This window comes from Leptodactylus fuscus, chromosome 4, assembly GCF_031893055.1.
Source record: "Leptodactylus fuscus isolate aLepFus1 chromosome 4, aLepFus1.hap2, whole genome shotgun sequence".
NCBI classification, from domain to species: Eukaryota; Metazoa; Chordata; class Amphibia; order Anura; family Leptodactylidae; genus Leptodactylus; species Leptodactylus fuscus.
The window spans coordinates 31,165,192-31,189,656 of NC_134268.1; the positions used below are offsets into that span (position 1 = coordinate 31,165,192).

The 24,465-nt window shown below is 43.4% G+C and overlaps 1 protein-coding gene across 1 annotated transcript; it reads left to right on the forward strand.

Moving 5' to 3' along the window:
• Nucleotides 1-1,021: 1,021 nt before the first annotated feature.
• AZIN1 (antizyme inhibitor 1) lies at nt 1,022-22,935 on the forward strand. The gene is made up of 12 exons (XM_075270147.1): nt 1,022-1,271; nt 10,549-10,685; nt 13,068-13,263; nt 13,353-13,526; nt 14,713-14,885; nt 15,732-15,866; nt 17,803-17,884; nt 18,462-18,536; nt 18,630-18,792; nt 20,199-20,311; nt 20,400-20,614; nt 22,250-22,935. The coding sequence occupies exons 3-12, from the start codon at nt 13,162-13,164 to the stop codon at nt 22,350-22,352; spliced, it is 1,335 nt and encodes a 444-aa protein (XP_075126248.1). The 5' UTR covers nt 1,022-1,271; nt 10,549-10,685; nt 13,068-13,161; the 3' UTR covers nt 22,353-22,935.
• Nucleotides 22,936-24,465: the final 1,530 nt, after the last annotated feature.

Here is a 24,465-nt window from a genome sequence, read left to right on the forward strand (position 1 = left end):
GCCCGATGATAGAGGCCGTGCTTGTGTGTAGTAGGCAGTACATCGATCGATGCCCTCATCCTCCTCTTCCTTCCAGTGCTGCCCCCCAGCTCTTCTTACATCTGCCCCGTACCCTCTCCCTGTAATAGGCCTCACCGTAAATCTTGAGCAATGAATGCTACTAGATAGCCGCCGGACGCTGCAGAAAGTTTGTCCCTCCGGCTCGCTGTAGCTCACCGTTCCTATAGTCGGCGTGTTTCTTGTCAGGGCCTGGATTGAGCCCCGGTGTCTTTCCTTTCGGTCTCGGTACTAGCGCTGAGGTGAGGCCTAGTCGTGTGGCGGGGAGAGGGTACGGGGAAGATGTAAGGAGAGCTGGGGGGCAGCACTGGCAGGAGGAGAAGGATGGGGGAGGGGGGTCATCGATGTACTGGTTACTGGGCACAAGCATCGGGCCAGCAGTCCTCGGATGTCATTGTAATTCCCGCTGCTGAACTGCTGTCCCGAAAGCTGCTGCTGAACTGCGCTGCTGCTGGCCCGATAACGGAATAGTACCAAAAATTCCAACTGTGCCAGAACCAGTGAAACGGCGACTATTGATTTAGTTAAAAAGCTGGACTTGTCGGAGGTGGTGAAAAGTCTTCTTTAAGGGCTTAGTTAGGCATTGTACCATTTAGAACCTCCATCACAGGCTTCACATCTGACACACAGACCATAATAAAATTTCAGAAATTACAAGAGAAATGTGAACAGCGCCTAAATTGATGCTCTTCACCAGTCCTCCTGTCATGTTTGTCAGTGTCCCCAGGAAGTCCAGGCACTCTGCTCACACTTTCCATCTGTTCACCGTCCTGCCCTCACACTACTCCATGCACAAGTTGCACTGCCCTTTTCCCTGCCAGCTCCAAACATGGCGATCTCCATCCTCCACGAGCTGACGTCACTCCTAACCCCCCCGCCCCCACGCGTCTACGTCACGGCCAAGGCCCGCCTTCTCCGGCCGAATTCTATATAAGGAGCCTGTGCAGAGCCGGCCCCGGCTGGCTCAATCCTGTCTGACTTCTCCTCCATTTACACGCAGGCACATCGCGCGTACAAGACCCTCCTCAGCCTGCTGTCTCCTTGTCACTGGCGGATTACATAGCGACGCTGACCCGGTTCTCGCCCGTGCCTCTATTCGGGCTTATGGCAAAAATCGCCTGTGTCATTTCTACCTTGTGTTCCCACACCACTCTTTAAAAATTCCGCCAAAAAAGAGAAGACGATTCCCCAAATCCTTTGGGCCGTTACCTCACGTAAGTACATGAGGGGCGATCGCGCCATGTTGTGTTGTTTACATGCGCCTAGGTATTACGCGGCTGACAGGGGGTCTTAGCGGCTTAGTAACCCCTGCATAGCCTTTGAATGGCTCATTGTAGTGGCGCCCTCTAGCGGGTGCTCTGGTTTTACCACTTCACTGCCTGTCGTGTCTGTGTGAGAGGGAGCGTTGGCGCGTGACCCGGATGTTTGAGCGGCCGCGCGCAGGGGGGCGGGGCTTGGCCTGGTCACGTGGTTAAGGCTCAGGCATTGACGTGGGCGGAGTTGTCAATTGGGCGGGAAGTTCAAAATGTTGGTGCTCGAAGACTGTCATTTTTGAGTTAATGGCGGGTGCTTTGATGGGGGGGGGGGGGCTAAAATGGCAGCCTGTGCTTAAAGTTGCTGATAGAGATACATATATATTACATGTGTACTTATATATGACAGAAAATGTCCCAGGTAACCTTCTCATGGGGGTCTGTGAGGTGAACCTGACAGGAAATCCTTTTTGTCATGCTCCAATATGAGTCAGTGGTGTACATTTCTGTCATATCTGCGTGCTACGGTTTTGTGACCCTCTGATACATGCCAAAAAATACTTTCTTGAAGGGGCCGTCCAAGTTTTTCCTGCTGCCAAGGAAAGGGGCAACCACGGGCTTGGTTATGTAGTTGCCAATGCAACCATATGGCTTCCCCCATTGCATATGGTCCATGGGGTTGTCCAGGGGGTCTTTCTAATTCATTTTGGGGTTTAGCTGGTTCCTACCCCAAATCTATCAGGACCAGGCCCTTGAGTTGCTCCCCCTTCTCCGCCATTACTTGCCTGTGCTGTGGCGAATAACACAAGTGACTACAAGGAGGAAGTGGAGCGCCTCAGGGGTCAGGTCCTGGTTCCCATCATGTGACCTGGGACACAGTGTCTAAAATTTCCACGAGGAAGCAAAGACCCCCCTGGACAATACTTGTGGGTTCTTTACACCCTATACCGCCATATGTACACCAGTATTAATCCACACCTATAGACAGATCTATTTTTTATGTAGATTGTGGCCCCATATAGGAATCACAATGTACATTTTATTCCCTATCAGTATGTCTTTGTAGAATGGGAGGAAATCCATACAAACTCCTTGCAGATGTTCGTGGCGGGATTTGAACCCAGAACTCCAGTGCTGCAGTGCTAACCACCGTGTTGCCCCCACCTATAGACAGATCAGAGGGTCGGTTGGCGGTGCTCTTTTAACCATATGTAGATGTATCCTGAACTTTTGCACCTAGTTAAACTTCTGGTGTGATATGTTATCACAAAAAGCAATGGAAAGTCATTGAAAATTGTTTATCCAATGACACTTCTATAAAAGATATCACACTGGAGCAGGTTAACCATTTGCAGAAGTTGGGGTTAAGGCTGCGTTCATTTCTACAGTGTGCCAAAAATTGAGGATTTTTTTTTTATTCGGTGGGGTCAGTCGGGCTCCATATGTAACTTATAGCTTAGCAGTCTACCCCTCCATTGTTTGGGTGCTCTGACGGACCAGAGCAATGGAGCGGCGACACTTGTGTGAACTTGGCATGACTACTACTGTGGTCCAAATCTATAAAGCAGAGGCTCTAGAGTTGTGACCGTATTAGGTCAAGGAAAGGCGAAATAGTAGCTGGGTCTGGGGGGTGTATAAAAATGGTTCTTCACTGTTCCCATGTAACTGCTGCACTGTGCGAGGTCTCTTGTGGCAGCGACGATGTTCCAATGCAGAGTCATGTGACTTGTGTAGCCTGTCACTGGCTGTAGCGTGTCCCTCTTGAGACATCATGGCTGCAGCAGGAAGTACAGACGGGGAGAATCAGGGAGGTGTGACTGTAGATTTGTACACTATTCTAACCCTGGTTAGCTATACATTAACATGGCAGCTATGCAATACAGGAGATGAGCTAAACAGTGAAGTGTGATCATTCTACAAGCACTAGACAGATTATCAGCAGGGGTCCTGGGTGTGGGGCCCCCTACTGACCTCTTCTTGATGATCTAACAGTAAGGATTGGACCACCCTGGGATCTCACAGGGCGTTTTGCTTTACTTTTTATTGGCGCTTTGTATACGCATCTGGAAAACTTTTGTTTTTGGAAAACACATGGACTTTTCTATTAAAAAAAAAAAATGCTTAAAGCATCATCCTGTGTCTGCAATGGGTGCAGCTGTTCCTTTGTATTTTTAATTAAAATAAACCGCATGTGTTTTTTCAGGTGTTTACAAAGACTTAAACAAAACACCCAGTGAGAACCAGTATTAATATTGCCAAATTTTATTTTTTTGCTATTGTAGCATGTTTGCTAGTTGTCCGTATATAACTGCATTATTTCTTTCAGACCTTGCTGAACAGAAGTCGGGCTTGTGTGACTTTTTTGGTCTGGGATTTCTGCTGGATTAGGCACTGGAGGCTCCAAAGCACAATTGTCAGATTTTACTGTGAACACAATATAACATTGTGCATCCTTATAGCAAACACATACATGCACACGAGCGCGTGTAATGTACGGGTCAGTAAAATGGCACAGATGACACTCAGATTGGTATCCGTGTGTTCTCACTGGCCCATACATTACAATAAATGGACTGAGCCGGAGATATGGGCAGGTATAGGAGCTGCTCCATATTTTCCAGCTCTTCACTATGGCCCAGATACAAAGCTGCAAACACTATAGCTGTGTGTATGGCCCATAGTATGATTGTGCCCATAATCTGAACCTCAATTGTAGGTAATAAGTACAGTTGTGCATGAGACCTTACAGAGATACTCTGCACATCAGAGGGTTATGTTTGTGTTGCTTTCCCTGGTGCATAAGAAATGTACATTTTAGGCCAAATGTGGTGTGAGCAGAACATGGAAGTGGTTCAGTCTGTTTTAATAGACGTGTTTGTATATAAAGGTATATTCACACTGAGGCTAGGTTCACATCTGCGTTGGAGTCTACGCCTAAATAATGGATGACTTTTCTCTCTGCTGGTTTTAGCATATAACCGGCAGACCACATTGTAGTCTATGGGGTCTGTGCTGTCCCTGGGTAACAGTTTAAGCAGGCTCTCCATCTTTTGGGTCCTCATGAGTGTAGGTAGCGTAGGTTTGTAGTGTGCATTGGAGTATGTACTGGCTAACCTCCCGGTGTATAAGTAAAAGGAATGAGTCCCCATTTACGTGACGGAGGCCAAGTGTGCGCAGAGGTTTTATCTACAAACAACTTAGTCACTTTGTACATGCAGTCTTACAACTTCCTAATACTCAGTCAGTTCTTCAGTTTCCGTCGAGAGGTTTGCCGTCGGTGAATGAGCATTCTTGTAGCAGGAGTCCTGTATATAGCTGGTCCTGCTCTCAGCTTAGTAGATACAACTAGATCTAGTCTGTGTGAAGTATAACCGCAGCAGTCACACAGATATCAGTTAGTTTGCTACACCGTATCAGGGTTTTTAGCTGGGAGCATTGTGTAGACTGGTTCCATTTGTACCCACTTCTCGGCAGGTCAGGAATATCTATGGACAGTTTTGCTTCCTCTGAATGTAGACAAGTGTTCTCATTCACAGACAGCAAATGGATATATTCAGAATTAAAAGTAATTGAGTCATAAAGCATATTAGAAAGCAGTGCAACTTTTTATTTACTTAACAAAATGTAATTTGCAGAAATCCCTGTTGAACCCAGAGGTGTCTGCCACCGTGCACCAGCAGGGGGCTCTATCTGGAGTCTATTACACATCCCATTTATGTAAATGTATGGGGCATTAAGTATCTCCTATTCTCTTCTAACCATTTGATAGAGGCAGTAGTAATGCTTTCCAATGCTGGAGTAGTAAAATTGTCTCACCCATGACAATGCTGCGGAACTTCATTTTAGGAGGGTGCTCAGAATCCCCCTCTACTAGCCAGGGCGGATGGGGGGGGGGGGGGCGCTTCTGATTCTGGGGACCTTTGGGATTGTGGTGTCTATAGTTAATAGTAGACATGGGACCTCAGTTTATGGATATGTGAACCAAATGGATTAGTTCGCCTCTGCTAGAAGTCGCCATGGTTAGTGTTGGCAGTAACAGTATCATAAGGAGCTGAAGCGCAGGCACAAATGAAGTGTGAAGTGTAATGTGAGATGTAACAGTGACTTGCATTTCACAGAACTACTGACATTGCTGACTGCGTCGTACAGGGACATCCTTGTATTTTTTAATGTGAGAGTCTGACTTGAGCAGTGATCTGTATTGGGGGACGGGGCTAGTGTAGAAGGGGTGAAAGGGCAAGTTGTAGTTTTAATGTTGAGCTTTATTTTTTAAAATCGATGATAAATTTAAGTGCCTCAACCTCGTCCACAATGTACAAATGTGAGCAGGACTGGGACGTCTTGGCCTGACATGTTGATTATAACTTATAACAATTTTCTGGCATGAGTTTTATAATGGAAATGTACGGCAGTTCCTAGCTGGCATAGATCTCCATCCTAGCATGCAGGAGTGTACCTGATTTATGTCAGAAGCCCAGCCCTGCGCCTATCAGCGCTATAGTAATACTGGCACACACCACGCCTGCCTTAATAAATCTGCCTCAGTGTTTGGCAGAAGTGTTCACCAAGTAGTCAGGTGTTCTGGCCATACACATTAGATTGTCAGCCTAACATGCTGATTTTTGGCAGCACCGGCTAACCATGTGGTGCGTATCCAGGCCCCCTGACCTCAGATGTTGGGGGGGGGGTGAGGTTCGCACTTTTGAAATTGATCATGTTTATTCCTTTTGTTCTTCAGGGAGATAAAACGCTGCCACAGGTGCCTGGCAGGAGCTTTCCTACCCTCTCCACATGAATAGAATCGCTGCATACAGATGTCGTCTTTGATATACAGATCGCTTCGTCTCAGTTCTGTAATAGTAGAAGGTTTCCATGAGTCTATTTTTAGTGTTGATCCTGCATGGACATGAGATGTTGGTACACGGTTCATAAGGGTTACGTTCTGTAGCCAAGAGATGAAACTTCTGACGTACATTTCTAGTTGTGGCTGCAAGGACTCGCTGGAATGTCATTTCCCTGATACTTTCAGTGTGTAGGTGTTTTGGGAATTGCCGTTCAAGCCTTTGTTTTACATTCCTTTGTATAGTAGCCTGCATTGATATTCATCTTGGCCTACTTTAATGGTCTAGACAGGAAGGTAATTGGTTTACCCACAGTTAACATTAGAACATTGTGTTTGTGATCAGCTTTGGAGACACTAAAGGGATTATCTGTTTTATAAGGGTCTTGTCCTTTTATCTGAGGGCCGTGTTGGCATTGGATGTATTTCCTTTATTTCCATATATTGGATGTGACTTCACTCCCTCAGGATCTATGGCTGTCACCTACAGAAGTGTAAGGCTGAGCTATATATGTAGTGCACGGACAAGGCTTGTCCTCCACAGAACTGCGCTTTATAGACTCATTCACATTAGGTTCTCAGGCGATGGCATAAAGGGTTTGTCCAGTTGATGACCTAGTCACACAGGCTGTGATGCAGATTCATAGCAGCTGTGTTATGTAAGTCAGAACTAAGTAAGTTATGTATGTCTCTTCCCTTTCACTTTTTTGGGATATGACTATAGTTACATTGAATGACGTGCGGTGCCTTCCACTTTCACATTGTCCGATCTTTGCTGCCAGTAGTGCGCTGTGCAGCAGTTTTCAATTTATTAATAATAATTTTATTTATATAGCGCCAACAATTTGTAGGGTTCAAATACAGACAGAAAGATGCATTACAAAGAAAGTCATTTCACACAATGGGACTGAGGGCCCTGCTCGCAAGAGCTTACAATCTATGAGGTAGAGGGGGTGACACAAGAGGTAGCAGAGCAGTTTATTCATCCATTTCCAGGAGGAATAGCACAAGGGATCTGAATAAATACAAGTATTTACTAAAGTGACATGTGGGGAGAGGTAACAAAAGCTGTTTAGCATCTCTCCTTACTGGTCTGGTGATGTATTTTCTCTGTATCCCTTTACACTGAGCGCTGTACAGTAATCTGATGTAAGATGAACTCTGTGTAATAGTAAGCGGCAGCATTGTGACTGGATTATAATACAGGCTTTAGGTGCAAGTTGAGGTGTCAGGGACTTATAAAGTAACTGGAAGGGGGCTGCTCGCTCTCTGCAGATGTGGGGTACTGCATGGTCAATGGCGCCACACTTCTGCTAAAAGAGTTGATAAACATCTTATCATGCAATATACCCTAATAGTGGCAAAGCTAGACTTGCTATAGTATGTAAAAAGTTAGAAGTGCGCACGTTTAAAGGGCAAGCTCCTATAAAGAGTGACAAGCAGGCTTTGCATAGATATGCTAGTAAAGTTTAGTGATGTGATCCTGTCATGAGGAGTAATGAAGTGGTTTTGATGCGTCTGCCCTGGTGTAAGCTCATGCCTGTTTGGTGAAGTAAGGGTTATCCTTAGCAGCCATGCTAGAACAATAAACCAAAGTCATGCCCTGCTTTGGCGCCGGCGTTCCCTGTCACATTCCCTATTCTTGTATCTTTTTTTGGGTCAGCGTGCATGCCGCCAGTGTTGATGGTAACAGTGCAAATAGAGGGAATGCAGGGTGGGGTGAGGGATTTCTTTCCGGTCTGGACCAGCCCAATCTAGTTTTCTTTTTCCTGTCATTAAATTAACAATGTAAAGCGGCTCTTGGATAGCTTCACTCTCCGTCGCATGGACCAGGAGAGCACATGTCTCACATCTATACATCTACCCTACAGCCATGGGAGCTGAGCTGCATTGTCCATGTCTGAGGTAGATCCACTTCGGCCGGCTACTTGGCAGCTTTATAGAGATCTAGGTCTGTGCTAATGGTTTTGTTTCTAGTTTGTTGTGGATCTGTTCTTTTTAATTTATGGGGTTTTGTTTTATATTAGCCTTATCTTCTCATATATATATATATATATATATATATATATATATATATATATATATATATATGTATGTATATATATCTTCAAGTCAGTGCTGTATTTATTTGAGTTGTGCGTCTGGTTTCCTAGCTTTTGAGTCTATGTACAATGTTTTGGCAAAGGGAATTGTACTTTGACTGTTTTTTTAAGCCGGTGTGCCCAGTAATAACGTTCCATTTGCTCTTATTTAGGCATTACCTTAGCAGAGTACTCTGAATGAATGGCTTGCCTGCTGTAGCCACTTATGTAACCTCTGTCACTGCACGTTTTGCCGACTCACCTCTTCATACTCCTTGTGCTCTGTCAGAAGTTTATTTTTGCCGTCTCATCTTCTATATTTGTTAACTGGCTGCGCTCAGAGCTCGGCTGTGGCCGGGCTGGTACATTCTCCCATGTGAAATTGGTATTTCTGTGCAGCCAGCATTGTTATGTGTTTATCACTTATATACGTGTCACACTGAGTCACTTATAAAGTGCATAGGCTGCAGGGTCCAGTCTTGGTTATGAGTAGGCTGTCCTTGGTGATTCACTTTCCCCTTTATGGCCATCTTGTTGGACTGATCTAGATCCAGGTTTGTGGTTTTGCCTTGATACTTTTGTCTTTAGGTCTCCCATATGTTATAGGGGCTGTATAATTTTACCTTCATAGTTACCGAGAGGGCACTCTTCTGCTATATTGTGTTTCAAAGCTGTGCCTGTAGATGGCGGTGTGTATATGATGTCCATCTAGGCAGTAGACTTGTATATAGACTACCTATGTACCTCTCTAGTCTTGGCTGCTGTAGCATGTTATATACATGCTGTAAATAGTGGATAGTATAGAGGATAAAAATAATACATTGTATTTATATAGCGCCAACATATTCCGCAGCACTGTACAATTTGTAGGGCTCAAGTACAAACCAAGGTACAAAGAAATGGTCACTTCACACAATTGGACTGAGGGCCCTGCTCACAAGAGCTTACAATCTATGATGTAGAGGGGGTGACACAAGAGGTAGCAGGGGCGGCATTGCTTACAGTGGTCAGACAACTTTTTAATGTAGTTTACTGTCATTACACAAACATAAAACTGTATGAGGATCATATTTTTATACCACATAAAATTATTCTTTTATCATTTTTAGCTTTCGAACTAGCCCGGGGGTACAAGCATTAAAATGTCTGTTTTGGGCTTCATTTAAATCTGTTGTTTGTATTCTGCTATTACAGGAGCAGAACAAAAATAGAAGTGCTGTCCATTGATGGAGCGAGCCACACTGACCATGTTTGTTGTGCGGCCTTTTATCAACATGCTCTGCCATATTTTGTGGTTTTTAGAGGCAGCCATACAGTCTGCCCATCCATTGTGTCCTATGCTTAGTATTTGCTCATACACAAGATTATGGGGATAATGTCACTCGTTAGGGAGAGACCACCTTTTCAGGTGTGTGGAGACTTATGCAGCCATAGTTTCTCCACTGCAAGGGAACATGGGAAGAATATGCAAATCTGTCTCCCAAGATGTAAACAGGGAGTCAGTGCTTCTGTTATGCTGCCCTCTATTGGGAAGCACCCTGAACATTATGCCCGACTTTCCCAGAAGTCTTTACTGCATAATGCGGGGTTATAACCAAATCAATTTCTCAGCTACAGACGGCGCCGTTTTTGTCTCTTTGGACTTCATCAGCACAGTGTGGGGCAAAAAGTCTTGAAATGCCTCTGTACACTACTAATTTTTTTTGTCACATAACAGTGATGAGGTAAGATAGTGAAGAGGTGACAAAAAGAGGTGTCTCGCATGTCTAGCAAGATATTCCAAGTTCAGCATATAGATTGTGCCGCTGTGATAAATGTGTTCAGAATGTACGCACAGGGTACCGGGCTGCTGCCAACCCCAGGTCACGTGATTGGAACCAGCCCCCGGCCCCTGTATCACTTTAACTCCTTTCCCTTGTACACATGTAGATTTATTTTTTTAGGCCACATACAACCGGTAAAGTGCAGAGAACACGGAAGAGGATGGAGGAGCATTTGGGGGCTCGAGAGGTCATGTGAGGGGTTGTAGTTTCAAAACAGTTGGAGTGCAGCAGGTGGCCGTAACTTGGCTTTTGGGTGATGCTGCGCCTACTGTGTGTCCCTGTCAAGTACAACTGTATTAACAAGAAAGTAATCCTGGTGTATTCCATGTCATTACAGTATACCATAAGTCAGTATGTGCTGGTACCAGCTCAGCCTTTAGGGGACTACCTAGGTGTTCGATGATATATGTAACTGTAATGTCTATATACACTCTTATCTACCGGAGCTGTATGGTTGTATGTTGTCTTAAACAATTTTTTTTTATTTCTTGCAGGGCGGATTTTCATTCAAGGCATTCAACTATCCAGCGGGACTAGGAAAGGCGCTCTATAGAGAGCAGTTCGACTTCAACGCGGAGCCGCCTTGGCAGCCTAGCTGATGATAGGAGGTTCCATCTCCTAACTTGTCCATGTAAGTGACCTTTTCAACCCAATGGGTCCACTACATTAAGCAAAAACCTTCCCCTTTATTTCTATACAAAGGCATGCAGCAAGACTGGGTTGAGAAATGATTCCACTTTTGTATTGTCCGTCTGCAGTTTCTGGGGCATTCCTGTAGGCTATAGAGCAGGCATTGTTTAAGGGAATGCACATTACAGCCTACATCTCTTTACATTCTCTATTAATAGGCCTCTGATTAGATCGTCTGCTATTTTTATTCGGTAGGTCATTTTCCCGTTTTAGCCTATATGGTGTACGTCTTTAGACAGTCATTGTTAGACTAGTCACAATACAGACAGCGATTGTTAACAACGTGCTTGTCCTAATTGCCGATGTGTCCGGCACACTCTGCGGTACCACTGGGAATAAGGAAAGTTGTGGCATGTTTTAAATAGAACACCCTGGGTGTGCCTATTGACTATTGTGTTGGGGCGACGTGCAGACTTTCTGGTTTTTGTATGATAGTATCTTGTAATTTTTTTCTTTGTGTAGATGTCCCCAAAGCTAGCAATTAGTGGTATGCAAGAAATATGTCATTGTGTAGGCTGCGTCTGCAGAAACCCTGCCGCTTTGGTGGCACACTTATTTTCTGGAATGTCCTAGTTGGCTAACTCTGTAGCGACCCCTTATATTGGATAAAGCTTAACTTCTGTACAAGAATAAGCAGAACACATGTTCTATGTACATGAGAGCAGATATCTTACTGAACTGATGGACTCTACTTGGTCTGAAATAGTTGAGAACAAGGTGCTAGCTTGTATTGTTCACAGGCTCCGCTCATATTGTGCCATGACATCCATTTATGTTGCATTGGTTTTCTGACAGACCCTGGCTAACCATTGGGACATTATTGCCTTACAGTGGGTCTTGTTTAGGGTGCTGCAACCAATGCAGTTATTGCTCTCAAAAGTACTGAAACCGCAGATGTCAACAGAGCCTAAAGTCAGTCTTTAAGATGTTTAAAGCCACATGTTGCAGAAAAAGCTGTTTAAAAAAAAAAAAAAAAAAAGCAAAAACTGCTTTTCTGCAATATATGGCCTCAGCTTCTAGGGGTTTTCTGGGATATAACAATTCATAATTTATGCAAGGGTAGATCATCAATATCAGTTGCAGTGCTCTAAGCTGCAATACCAGGCACTGCCACAATGTATGTATGGCACTGTTTGGGGTGCTGAGCGGCCAATACCTCCTCCCCCTTTCCAAATTTGCTATTGTAATTCATTTGTATGGTATGCCAAATATTCCAAAAAAGAGGTACTGCAGTAATTGAAAGGTTCTAGTTCCCTAAATGAGCTATAATAATGGAGTTTACATCTTTAATAGGACATAGAATATATCAGTATTACAGCCCTGTGAATCTGGCCTATGCCGAGTTCATGTGTTTACTGGATGCTGTTAAAAGCATCAGCTATTGGTTAAAAAAATAAACCTGGAAATAGTGCACTACACTGTTCTGTGCTAAAAGACTTCCTGACACCTTAGGCTGGGTTCACACTAGCGTCGGTGTCTGTGGCTAATGTCCACACGAGATTTTAGCATCAGACACTAGCTGTGATTGTTTACAATTTCCATTATTTTAAATGGGACATCATGTAGTGTCCTATACTGACTCTGTGTGTACTTTAGTGTCCATTTACAAAGATGTCCAACTTTTCAAACGGACAGCTAAATCCTACATGTAAACGAACGCTAAAGGACACCACATAATATCCCATTTAAAATAATGGAAGTTGTAAATGGACACAGCTAGTGTCCGTTGCTAAAATCTTGCGCGGGCGTTAGCTATGGACACTAGCTGTCGGAGGACACCTACACCTACGTGAACCCAGCCTTACACAGGACTGCTGCGCCCTCTTTATCCCTTACATGTGTGCAGGCTGTAGCAGTCCTATATAAGGAAAGAAGGCTTCTAGACTTCTGGCTACCCCAGTACTGTGCAAAATGTAATTTACACAAGGCTACTGGAGCAAGGAGTTGGGTCACCTTCTTTTCTTAGGATTGCTGCTTGTCCCTCCATACTGTACACAAGACTATTGCCAGAATACCAATAAATCTCATACTGTGGTGCTGGAGCTGTAGACATTCTGGGCCGGGAGGGAATAGTAGTAATAGTAGAGAGAACTCCAGCAAGGGTACACGCCACTGAGAGTGACTGACTGGCTTGCTCTTTCCCTGACCATGTGTAAGTTTCAGGAGTTAACCCTTGCTTTAGCTACCTCTGCTTGCTACCTCCCAGCACAATCTGCCAATATAGCTTGCGTGTCAGGATGATGCACTGAGTTGTATTTGCTAAAGTCATGTATGTAAGTTTGTCTCAACAAGAACTAATCTGGGATTTTTTTTCCTTTTGTAGTTTGTTGCATATTTTTAGGACCCAAAAAGACTTGTAGACCCCTTATTTGACGTTTATTGGTTTATGATTGTCGGATTTGCGGAATACGGCTGAGATGAAAGGATTTAACGAAGATGCAAATTACTCCATTGGCCTATTGGATGATGCAGCAACTCCTACAGATGTCATTAATAACTATATCTATGAGCATACCCTGGTGAGTTTGTGATCCGGTGTCAGTTTTTCTCTTGTTGTCTTTAGTACAGAATAGCCATAAATTGTATTTTTTTTTTTTTTCTTTGACAGACGGGTAAAAATGCATTCTTTGTTGCTGACCTTGGGAAGATTGTCAAGAAACACATTGAATGGCAAAATATCATGGGGCACATAAAGCCATTTTACACTGTGAAGTGTAACTCCTCCCCAGCTGTTCTAGAGATCTTATCGGCCCTTGGGATTGGATTCATATGTGCCAATAAAGTGAGTAGACATTTCTTTTCTCAGTTGGTATAGACATGGCATGCTTACTTAGCCTATTTGATCATTTGCATGCTTTAAGGGTTGCCCAAGCTCCCATATGTGTTTGATATGGGGAACCTATCCACTGGATTAGTCAAGATCAGTATCTGATCTCTGTGTGTGTGGGTCTGACACCCAGGCTGCTCTATATCTGGAAGCTGAAGCAGCTCTGCTCTTATTCAGGTGAATGGTAATAAAGCTGGTGCCACCAGTACAATGTACATCTCTGTATCGGTGGCAAAAGGCAGCTCAGCTCCCATTTACTTGGATAGGGACCAAGACATGTCCGGCCATTTACACTGTATACGACTTCCACCAGCCAGATCAACTGGTGCTGGGCCCTGGGATGTTGGGTCCTCACCGATCAGATGCTGGTTACCTTTCTTGTTGATTGGTTATCAGTTTCCAAAATACTACATTGACTACAGAGTTAGCCCTAGTTCACATCAGCGTTTGGATTCCGTCCGGGGGAGTCTGCATGGGGGACCCCCCGAACAGAATACAAATGCAAGCGCTGTGCTGTAAAAGCACACAGACCCCATAGACTATAACGGGGTCCGTGTGCTTGCTGTGAGATCTCCGCAGGAATTTTGCAGACAGGGAAGTACTTCACCATCTACTTTCCTGTCAGCATGATTTGTGCGGGCAGCGCATGGCAAGCAAACAAACCTCATTATAGTCTATGGGGTCCGTGTGCTTTTACTGCACAGCGCTTTCAATTACATTGCATTGTATTCCATTCGGGGTGGGGGGTCCCCATGTAGACTCCCCCGGACGGAATCCAAATGCTGATGTGAACAAGGCCTTAGTAAGTCTTAAAGCCAGTATATTTGTATTGCTATGTTTGGTTGCGGTTCTCAGGATAGCTCAGGTTTAACCTCAGCACTGATGTGGGCAGCGCTGAAACGGGTACTGAAACTCACATTGATATTTGATAGCATATGACCCTTGCTTATATGTCCTGAGGTGATCCAATGAGTATGGGTAGATCTTTTCATTTCCAGAAATGTTACATCACTGATAAATAGACGAGATATTCTGCAGCTGGAAATGTCTGAATTGTAATAAAGTACAAAGGCATGTGTTTATGTATTATTGATCAGACGTGATGACAACCATTACGTTACATTATAATCTCTCTCTGCAGCATGAAATGACAATGGTCTATGACTTGGGCATCTCTATGGAAAATGTTATCTATACCAATCCATGCAAGCAAATTGCTCAAATCAAACATGCAGCCAAGCTTGGAGTAAATGTTATGACTTGTGACAATGAAGCAGAATTAAAGAAAATAGCACGCATCCATCCTAATGCCAAGTAAGTGCAAGTGATTCGTCATACAGTTACAGAACAGTAGGTGTATACAGGTTTATCATGGGGTATAGTAAGTGAAAAGTTCTTCTGCACCTTGCATGAACCATGAAAGTATGTTCCTTACTGAATCATATAGTGATACAACTTATGGGCTTCAGTCTTGGACGTTTCAGGTTGACAAGTGTGTTCAGTTTGCTCAGAATTTCTTTTCAAGGTGGGGTTCACATCTGTGCTGGAGACTCTGCGGAGATGTGAGCCCACGGAGGACTGAATGCGGTGGACCCCTTTATAGTCTATGCGGTCCGGCGGTGTCCATGCAGAGGTCCCTTAGTGGACCCGAACGACTAAGATCCCGGCGTAGATGTGAACCTAGCATCAGACTACATCAGTATAGTCATTTGTTTTGTTTGACTTTTTTTTAATTTTTAATTATTTTTTTTTAGCTGCTATGGAGTGGGTTAAAAATATTTTGCAGTTTTAATATGTAAAATCTGTCCTTTTAAAAGTCTTGGCCAGCGAGCTTGAGTATTGAAGGAAATTCTTTCCAAACTCACCTCCTGAGACAACTATTGGGACGCCTTCTGACGTTTTTTGGTTTGTTTTTTTTTTACAGCACCAACCCATGATTAAGTACTGCACTATGGCTTGCTGTAATTCCATGTGTCCCACTCGCAGCTCCCAGTCTTGGGCCCTAATTGCTAGTTTTCTTTCTATACAGGAATGTTTCTCACTAAGTTCTTGACTCTTCCAAGGATGACGCTCGAGCTGCGGCACGCTTTTCAACATACATCAAAACATCATGTGCTGATGTAAACCAACTGTGCCCCAATCATCTTCCCCTTCTCTTAGGCTCTTGCTTCATGTTGCAACAGAAGGCATCAGCGGAGACGAAGAGATGAACATGGTGTTTGGCAGCACGCTGAAGAACTGCAGACACCTCCTGGAATGTGCTAAGGAGTGCAGTGTTCAAGTAGTTGGTGTCAAGTAAGTTCTCTTCACTTCCAACTTAGTAAACTAGATTATTAAGGATTTATCGCCAAGATGCATTTATGGGCGTCACAATCCAGCATTTACAATTGGTATTGCTGCCTAGTGTATGAGAATTTACACTAAACACTGACTCCTCACTTGGTGGAAAGGCCATTCCTCCTGGCTGGCAACTAAGGTTGTATTCTTAGAAACAAGCGTAACATTGTAATTGCACAATCCGTCTCAGGAGAACCGACGTATTCAGACATTCTTCAATGCATTAAAAATATAATTAACTGCTCACAGTTGGTGTCCTAATATAGTTACTGTCCCCCGTTCATGGTCTGCACTGGTCTGTACTTTTTAGTGCCTTTCGACACAACAAATGCTCACTCAAGTGGGTCTATCCTGGAACCGCTTTAGTGAATGAAGCGCAACTACATTCCCATCCAGGCCGGATATTCTGGGGGAATGAACAGATTCCGCTGCCTAAGTGGAGTGAACACCCCATAGACTGGACGCTGTACATCCTAGTGTGTTTCAGTCCCAGCAGCACCATAGAAGTGAATGTAGCGCCTTAGTCACCATAAGGATGCCTTAAGGTGACTTTCTGTCCTCCAGATCAATAGGGGACCAATGACCAGCCCCCCAGTAATTGGACACTTATTCTCTTTAATGGGCTTGCATGGTTGTAATGATCCGGAGTACTGTAATGTAAATAGGACATTGTACGGCATTTCTTGATTTTCTATTAGAATTTTTTTTTTTTTGTTATCCTAGCAAATTATTTGTACATAAGACTACTCTGGTCTACATAAGGGCGGGTTCACACCAGCGTCCGGTCTCCGCTTTAGGCAATCCAGCAGGTTTCCATCTTCTACCCAAGAAACTGGACAGGAGACGGAAATCCGGCAGTCTGTTTTCATACCCAATCACTTGAATGGGTTTGCAAAGTGTCCATCCATGAGTGTCTTGTACCTCTCTGCAGTGAAACTTTTTTTTTTTTTTTTTTTTTTTTTTTAACTGGACACACAGTCAGACATGCAGAATTTTGTGTCCGATTTAAAAAAAAAAAAAAAAAAACTTTCGCCACGGAGAGGCAGAAGACTCTCACGGGTGGACACTTTACAAACCCATTCAAGTGAATGGGTTTCAAAACTGACTGCTGGTTTCCATCTCCTGTCCAGTTTCTCGGGCAGAAGACGGAAACCTGCTGTACCCACCCCAAGTCAGATTCCTCAGGCATTGACCTCTGTCCTGAGACTTCACAGATTTCAGAGTGTTGGGCTATAACTCTGAGGTACCTCGCTGTTCAGCTTTGATATATATATATATATATATATATATACATATATACAGTAAATGCAAGGAAGTTCCTTTGAACATAAAGTAATAGCCATCAACAAGTATGCATGTGTCCTGACAGTGCTATGCCTCTTCCCATCTTCTGGTATCAATTACAAGGGTTTTTCAATCACATGATGTTCTGAAGAGATATCCTTTAAGTATATGGTGACTACCTGACCCCTCCAAACACAATGATCTCACATTGCGGCATGTGCTACAGAGATCCTGTAAATTGTAATGGTTTGCAAAAGTCTTAATTCATGCCGGAAGAGGGGATTGAGCTTCTGTGTTGTCTGTAGCTTAGTGTTAAGCAGCAGATGGTGTTTTTATGGCATTTTCCTCTATAGCAGGGGAAGCTGTGGAGCCGTCAGTCTGTACAGATTGTCTGTAACCTTCTGCAAGCTGCAGGTTATTTTCTGACAGCAGATAGAAGTCTATAAACATGATGGGATCTGTGTGCATACCTATATATAATGTATGTAGGAGTGGAGAGTCATCTAATGGGTAGATAAGATTAGTTTCTATGCCCTTGGGTTTCACTAGTTTATACATGAGCAATTAGTGAATTTTATTGACTTAAAAACTTCATGTCTTGTCTCGCCAGATTCCATGTATCAAGCTCTTCCAGAGATCCACAAGCGTATAATCATGCGTTATCTGATGCCCGATGTGTTTGCGATATGGCGGTAAGTGTTTCTTCCATTGCAATAAATGGGCATAAGGGGCAGATATGATCCTAACCGTGTAAATTGTCCTTCTTACACTAGGCTCACACTAGCTTTCAGGTTTCTGTCATTCTGGGGACCCAAAAGATGGAGACCCTGTCTGCTTAAAACTAAATAGACTAATAATGGGGTCCGCTGGGTTTCAGTATAAAACCGGAAGCAGATTCTGCAGTGGAATCTCCTATGGAGATTTCATGGATCATTGAATATGTTCAATTTTTTGACTGTGAATAGACACATTGAACTTGATGGGGCAGATTTATAAAAGTTTGGTTACCCATAGAAACTTATCATAGCGCAGCATTCATATAGTGCTCTTGAACATGAATGTTGTTCTGGGTTGGTTGCTATGGGCAAAAAAGACCTCTTTAAGAACTGTCTTAATAAATCTTCCCCAATCTGTTCTAGTTCTGTAAAAAACACTATCACACTAGTGGCAAAACACATTATGTGCAGCCTCAGGGGCACCATGTGAATACAGCCTTACCGTGCGCCATTCAGACACTTGTTAACAAGTTTTTTTTCCCCCCTTTTGTAGGAAGAGCTTGGCTTTAAGATGAGTATACTGGATATTGGTGGAGGATTTTCAGGGAATGAATTTCAGCTGGAAGAGGTAGGTGATCAGACAGAGACCTCACACCTAAATCTGCCAGATTTGCACTTAATGTCTGAGGATGTGGTGGCTAAATGCGGTTTTGTCTCGCAGGTTTATCATGCTGTCAGCCCTCTGCTTGATGCTTATTTTCCTGAGGAATCTGGAATTAGAGTCATAGCAGAGCCTGGAAGCTTTTATGTTTCATCTGCATTTACGCTCGCAGTGAACATCATTGCAAAGAAGGTCGTTGAGCATGATCACCTTCTTCCTGGAGGTAACACTTATTACAGGGTCACAATATAAGATATTAGATGTAGGCCATATGCCAATACTCTGAGCCCATAACAAGAGCTTGCTGCATGGTGGTTCAGAGCTTCATCACCCTATATAGCTAGAACCTGCAGGTCATAATACAAGGGTGTGAAATATATCAGAAATCCTCTGAGCTGGGGACAATTTTGAATGAAGTTGGAAAATAAGTTACTGATTCCAGCTTCAAAATAAATTACTTTAATGTACAATTAAATATACAATTTATGTGTAGTTTTATATACCGTATTTTTCGGACTATAAGACGCACTTTTTTTCCTCCCAATATGGGAGGAAAATGTGTGTGCATCTTATAGTCCGAATGCAGTGTGTGCAGCGTCTGTGTCCTGTCTATGAGAATCAAAAGGAGAGCAGCACGGTGCCTGCCTGCTCTGCCCCTCCTTCCCTGTCTGTGTGGCTTCATTGCAGGAGCGAGATATGAGAGGCAGGGAAGTAGGGGCGGGCCAGACAGGTGAAGGAAGCGTGGTTTCAAGCTTGCTGAGAAAACCACGCCTCCTTCTCCCGTCTGGCCCGCCCCTCCTTCACTGCCTCTCAGATCTGGCTCCTGCAATGAAGCCACACAGACAGGGAAGGAGGGGCGGGCCAAACGGGAGGAGGAGGCGTGGTTTTCTCGGCAAGCTTGAAACCATGCCTTCTTCACCCGTCTGGCCCGCCCCTACTTCCCTGCCTGTGTGGCTTCATTGCAGGAGCAAGATCTGAGAGGCAGTGAAGGAGGGACGAGCCAGACAGGTGAAAGAGGCGTGTTTTCAAGTTTGCTTAGAAAACCACACCTCCTTCACCCGTCTGGCCCGCCCCTTTTTCTCTTCTTGCATAGCTTCACTGCAGGGTGTCTTTCCATCCATGGATGAGATATATATGTTCAAATCACCCCCATATCCCTAGAATACATATAAAACAAAAACATTACTGTTGAAACACATACACATTTGGTATCCCTGTGTCCGAAAGCCCCCGGTTCTATTTACATTGGTGAAATATTATATTATTAGGTTATTAAATATTTCACCAATTTTTTTTGCTTAATTTTTTTTTCCCCTATTTTCCTCCTCTAAAACCTTAGTGCGTCTTATGGTCCGGTGCGTCTTATAGTCCGAAAAATACGGTATTTACTGTCATGGGAATTGTCACTAGCTGTCTAATGAATTAGAGGAGCTTTTTATTTCTGCCTGAGCGTGGTAGTCTGCCATTTCTGAAAGGGTTGGAGCAGGAGTTTGTCAGGCTGTGGTAAAATATGTGAGTGTGTAGTTTGGCCTGTCTAGACCCTCTCCTAGGTATAGGGGGTGGTATATAGCACATTTTGTTTTATACCCCAGTAAATCGCTTTAACCAATTGTAAATCCTTTATTTCAGGAAAGCAAACAAGTAACGGACCAGCTTTTATTTATTGCATGAATGATGGAGTTTATGGCTCATTTGCAAGTAAACTATCTGAAAGCCTAAATACTGCCCCCAGAGTACATAAGGTAGGCAGACATGTTCCTGGTGCCGATCCTGATTTCTCCACTTTAATTCTTTAATTCTATACTTAATACTTATCTTTTTTTTTTCCAGGCATACAAAGATGACGAGCCACTTTTTGCCAGCAGCCTCTTGGGTCCATCTTATGACGAACTTGACATAATTGTGGATCATTGTCTTCTGCCGGAACTGAACGTTGGGGACTGGATTGTATTTGAAAATATGGGATCTGGTACAATGAGCGAACAGTCAGCATTTTCAGATGTTGAAAGGCCGTCCCTCTATAATTTCATGTCATTCAGTGACTGGTAAGATTGCTGAATTGTTATAAGTGTGCCTAAATATTATACATAATATATATACCCTATATATGTGTAACAGTATACACATATAGGGTATTACAGTACGGTATTTATGACCCAATTATATGAATATTGCACCACATAGCAATGTCTTGGCCGGCCAATAGTGCTGTACACTGCAGAGATTCCTGGCTAGCCGTAGTAATCTTGAGGGTAAATGGATTCCTCAAGCCTTTTGGTTTTTAGACTAAGTTTCTTTTGGCTTACCCGCCATAGACTGAGAGAGTGCCCTGATCTATAATGGGGTCAGTCCTGCTTCTAGTATTTATATCACATGTCATTAATGTTATCTGTATAATAAGGGCTGTCTGAGAGGTAAATAGTTAAATATTTATTGGCTGTAAGATAACCTCCCAATCCAGCAGTAGACAATACTAGGCCACACAACCACGTAACTGCTGCAGCCGCTCACTAGCTTTAGTAGAGAACCTGAAAGGTTGATACAGGACACTAAACCACCCACTGGTCCTTCTAGACTGGGGGTTTAGTGTCATCTGCATCCACATATAATAAAAACATTTTTTTAAAGTTTATACTTAAAATCAAGTCCAGTGAGTTACATCAGACTCGTCTCTGGTGTTCCTGGCACCTCCACCCAAGAACAGGCGCACTGAAGCTCCTGTCAGTGTGTTTGTCCCTAATTGCCCTGACTGGTGCAGTGTAAGTTAGCCATACACACAACCTTAGTTAAACTTGGTGAAATCTGCCGAGACTCTGGTGATCATACACGTAAGGTTAACAGCAGATGCTACGGAGATAAGCTGGATTGTCCAATGATCTGCAGATAAATCTCGTGTGGGTGACTTTACATGTACAGTCTCCACACGGATGTACAACATGTGATGGCTCCATGAAAATACACATTTCTTAAAGCTAGCTTATAGGGGGTGCAGGGCTTAGTGCAGCTTCAGAACAGTGTTAAAATGTAATATCCTCCTTACCTAGGTCACCTGAAACTCAGGAAATGACCCCTGTCTATCTCTGGTCACACAGTTGACTTCCTCGACCACCTTTCACCTGTCAGGAATTGATACAGAAAGCTTATAGCAGGGGTAGGGAATGCACGGCTCTCCAGCTGTTGCAAAACTACAACTCCCAGCATGCATACTTGCTCTGCTGTTCTTGGAACTCCCATGGAAGTGAATGGAGCATGCTGGGAGTTGTAGTTTCACAGCAGCTGGAGAGCCGAAGGTTCCCTATCCCTAGTTTATAGAACTGAACTGAACTTGAATAACATTTGTCCCGATATGTGTCTGAAATATAGCAGAGGTGAGATCAGAGAACCTCAATTGTGGCAGCTGAATTTTAAAGTTTATCACATAGAAAATATATATATATATATATATATATATATATATATATATATCTCTATCCTTTCCCTGCTGTACACTGGTTAAAGTGAAGCTGTGACTATATGCAGCTCCACTTTAACCAGTGATATCACAAAATCTAGGTGGGCTACAGACATGATCTTACAGATTATTTATAACCCACTTCTCCAAGTACCTTGTCTGTATATGTAGACGCCATTTGTGGGTCTTTAGTATAATTTTTATTAAAGATGAATGTCTTTAATCCCAGGTATGAAATCCAAGACGCTGGGATAACGTCGGAGACCTTGATGCGGAGCCTCTGTGTGCCTTGTTTTCAGTACGGCGATGACAACTTCTCCACAGCGGCTTAGTTATAAGGGTGACTCGGATGAGATCTACAGGTACAAGTCTCCAGCTCGCCTGGGCCACATTCCAGACTGGAAAAAAAAAATGAAAACGCATCTTGAATTAACCTCAATGGAAAACTTGAAGTTCAGTAACATGAAATAAAAAATTAAATGGGACCAGGCAAAAGCAGCTAAAGTGTGAGACACTGGGGCGAGCATTAGTTATGTCTTCATGTACATGTGCCAGCTTTCTCCATCCCCTGCACAGTTGAAATAAAATATGCAACAAAATGGATGACTTAGTTGAGATGGAAGCCATGTCCTTGGGTTCCTTGTAAGTTTACATAAGTACACAGTTTTTATACTAAGGATTCCTGTTAGTCTTGTAAATTTATTGTCTCCTCCAGTAAAACATGTCTTTGAAAGACCAGTGTGTGACATAGATCATGTCTAGTGTGTGTAGAATGTGTAAATTTGTGCTTTGACCAGTAGTTTAATAAATGTAAGTTGCATCGTATTTTTTTCATTTTTTTTCTTTTTTCTTTTTTTTTTTGTGTTTTTCAACCTGACCGTAACATGATCGCAATAAACTTTTGTGTAGAACTCACGGCTTTGTTTATGGATATTTCAGCAGACTCTCGACCATGAAAGAGGACTTGAGCTCCAATCACATTATGCTTTTTACATCCGTATATCAGAGGCAAACAATACCCAACACTGATCTCTATATAAAGGGATGGCCAGCCATTAAAGGGGTGTAATAAAAAGGGATGTGAATAGACCCTTACTGAGAGGTTTACAGGTCACTGGTTTCTAACCTGTGAACATAATGAAGATTTTCTCACTGATGCACGTGTCTAGCACCAATAGTATGTGACAAGACTGTTATACGGAAGTGACCTGTTTATTGCAGATTAAAAAATTATTTAAAAAAAAAGTACTTTATCCTGCAATTTTCACAGTAGCCACCAAGCCTAATATTTGTCAATTCTGAGGGTTTCTTTTCAGCAGTCATCTCATTTACATTACGCAGGATTACAATAGAAGATCACACCACAAGGCATCCACTACTGGAAAGGTATCACCACTTATTTACTTCCCCCTCCATGCACAGAATAGGTCTGGAAAAATCTCCCATAGACCTGAGTCTGCTCCAGACTCCATGAAACTGCCATAAAGCAGATCACTAAATGCTGTTTAACAGAGCAGAGGAGAAGCTCAGGCAAGATGGCGCCGCCATAATCATGGACAGAAAATAGAATACAATCTGCAGTCAGAAAACGTAACAAAAGTGAGATTATTGGTTTTAATAAAGATAATGTTGGGGATACATTCCTTATAAATGGACCAACATGCTGAAATTTTGGCCCAGTCCATCCATAAGGAAGTGTAGGGTGAAGGTGTTACACTGACCAATGGTAAGATTTGTTGGGTCCTGTCACTCCATGGCTGCCCCTGGTAGAGGCCACCGCTGCCCTCATCTACAAGTAAGTGAAACTGCGATTTGTCATTAGGCTTTGTGTACGACATCAGAAGCTCCCATAGGGGGAGACACTTGGATGTCATGCTGGGTCTCAGGTCTCATCCAGGTAAATTCTGATAAGATAAGATAATCCTTTAATAGTCCCACAGTGGGGAAATTTCAGCATGTTACAGCAGCATAGTAATACAGATACAGGATGATACACAGTAATATATTACAGACGTAGGCACACATATGCTGAGAAGAGAAGATATACTAGGAGTCCATAGCAGCTAAGGAAAAACGGAAGAGAAAGAGGAAGACCTCATGGTCATCCTCATAATCATTAGTTCTCTGTGCGGAGTGATCTTGGCTTGGTCTGATGTAGATTATACAGCCTGGTCGCGGTTGGGAGGAAGGACTTGCGATAGCTCCTTCTCACACTTGGGGTGAACAGATGGTCACTTACAGTGCTGCTAAGTCCCATCAAGGTCCCATACATGGGGTGGGATTTGCTCTCCCGCATGGACCTCACCACGGAGAGTATCCTTCTGTCACCCACCGGCTGTACTGGGTCCAGGGGGCTCCCCAGGACAGAGCTGGCCCTTCTGATCAGCCTGTCAAGTCTATTTCTGTCCCTGGTTGATATACTGCTCTCCCAGCAGGCCACACCGA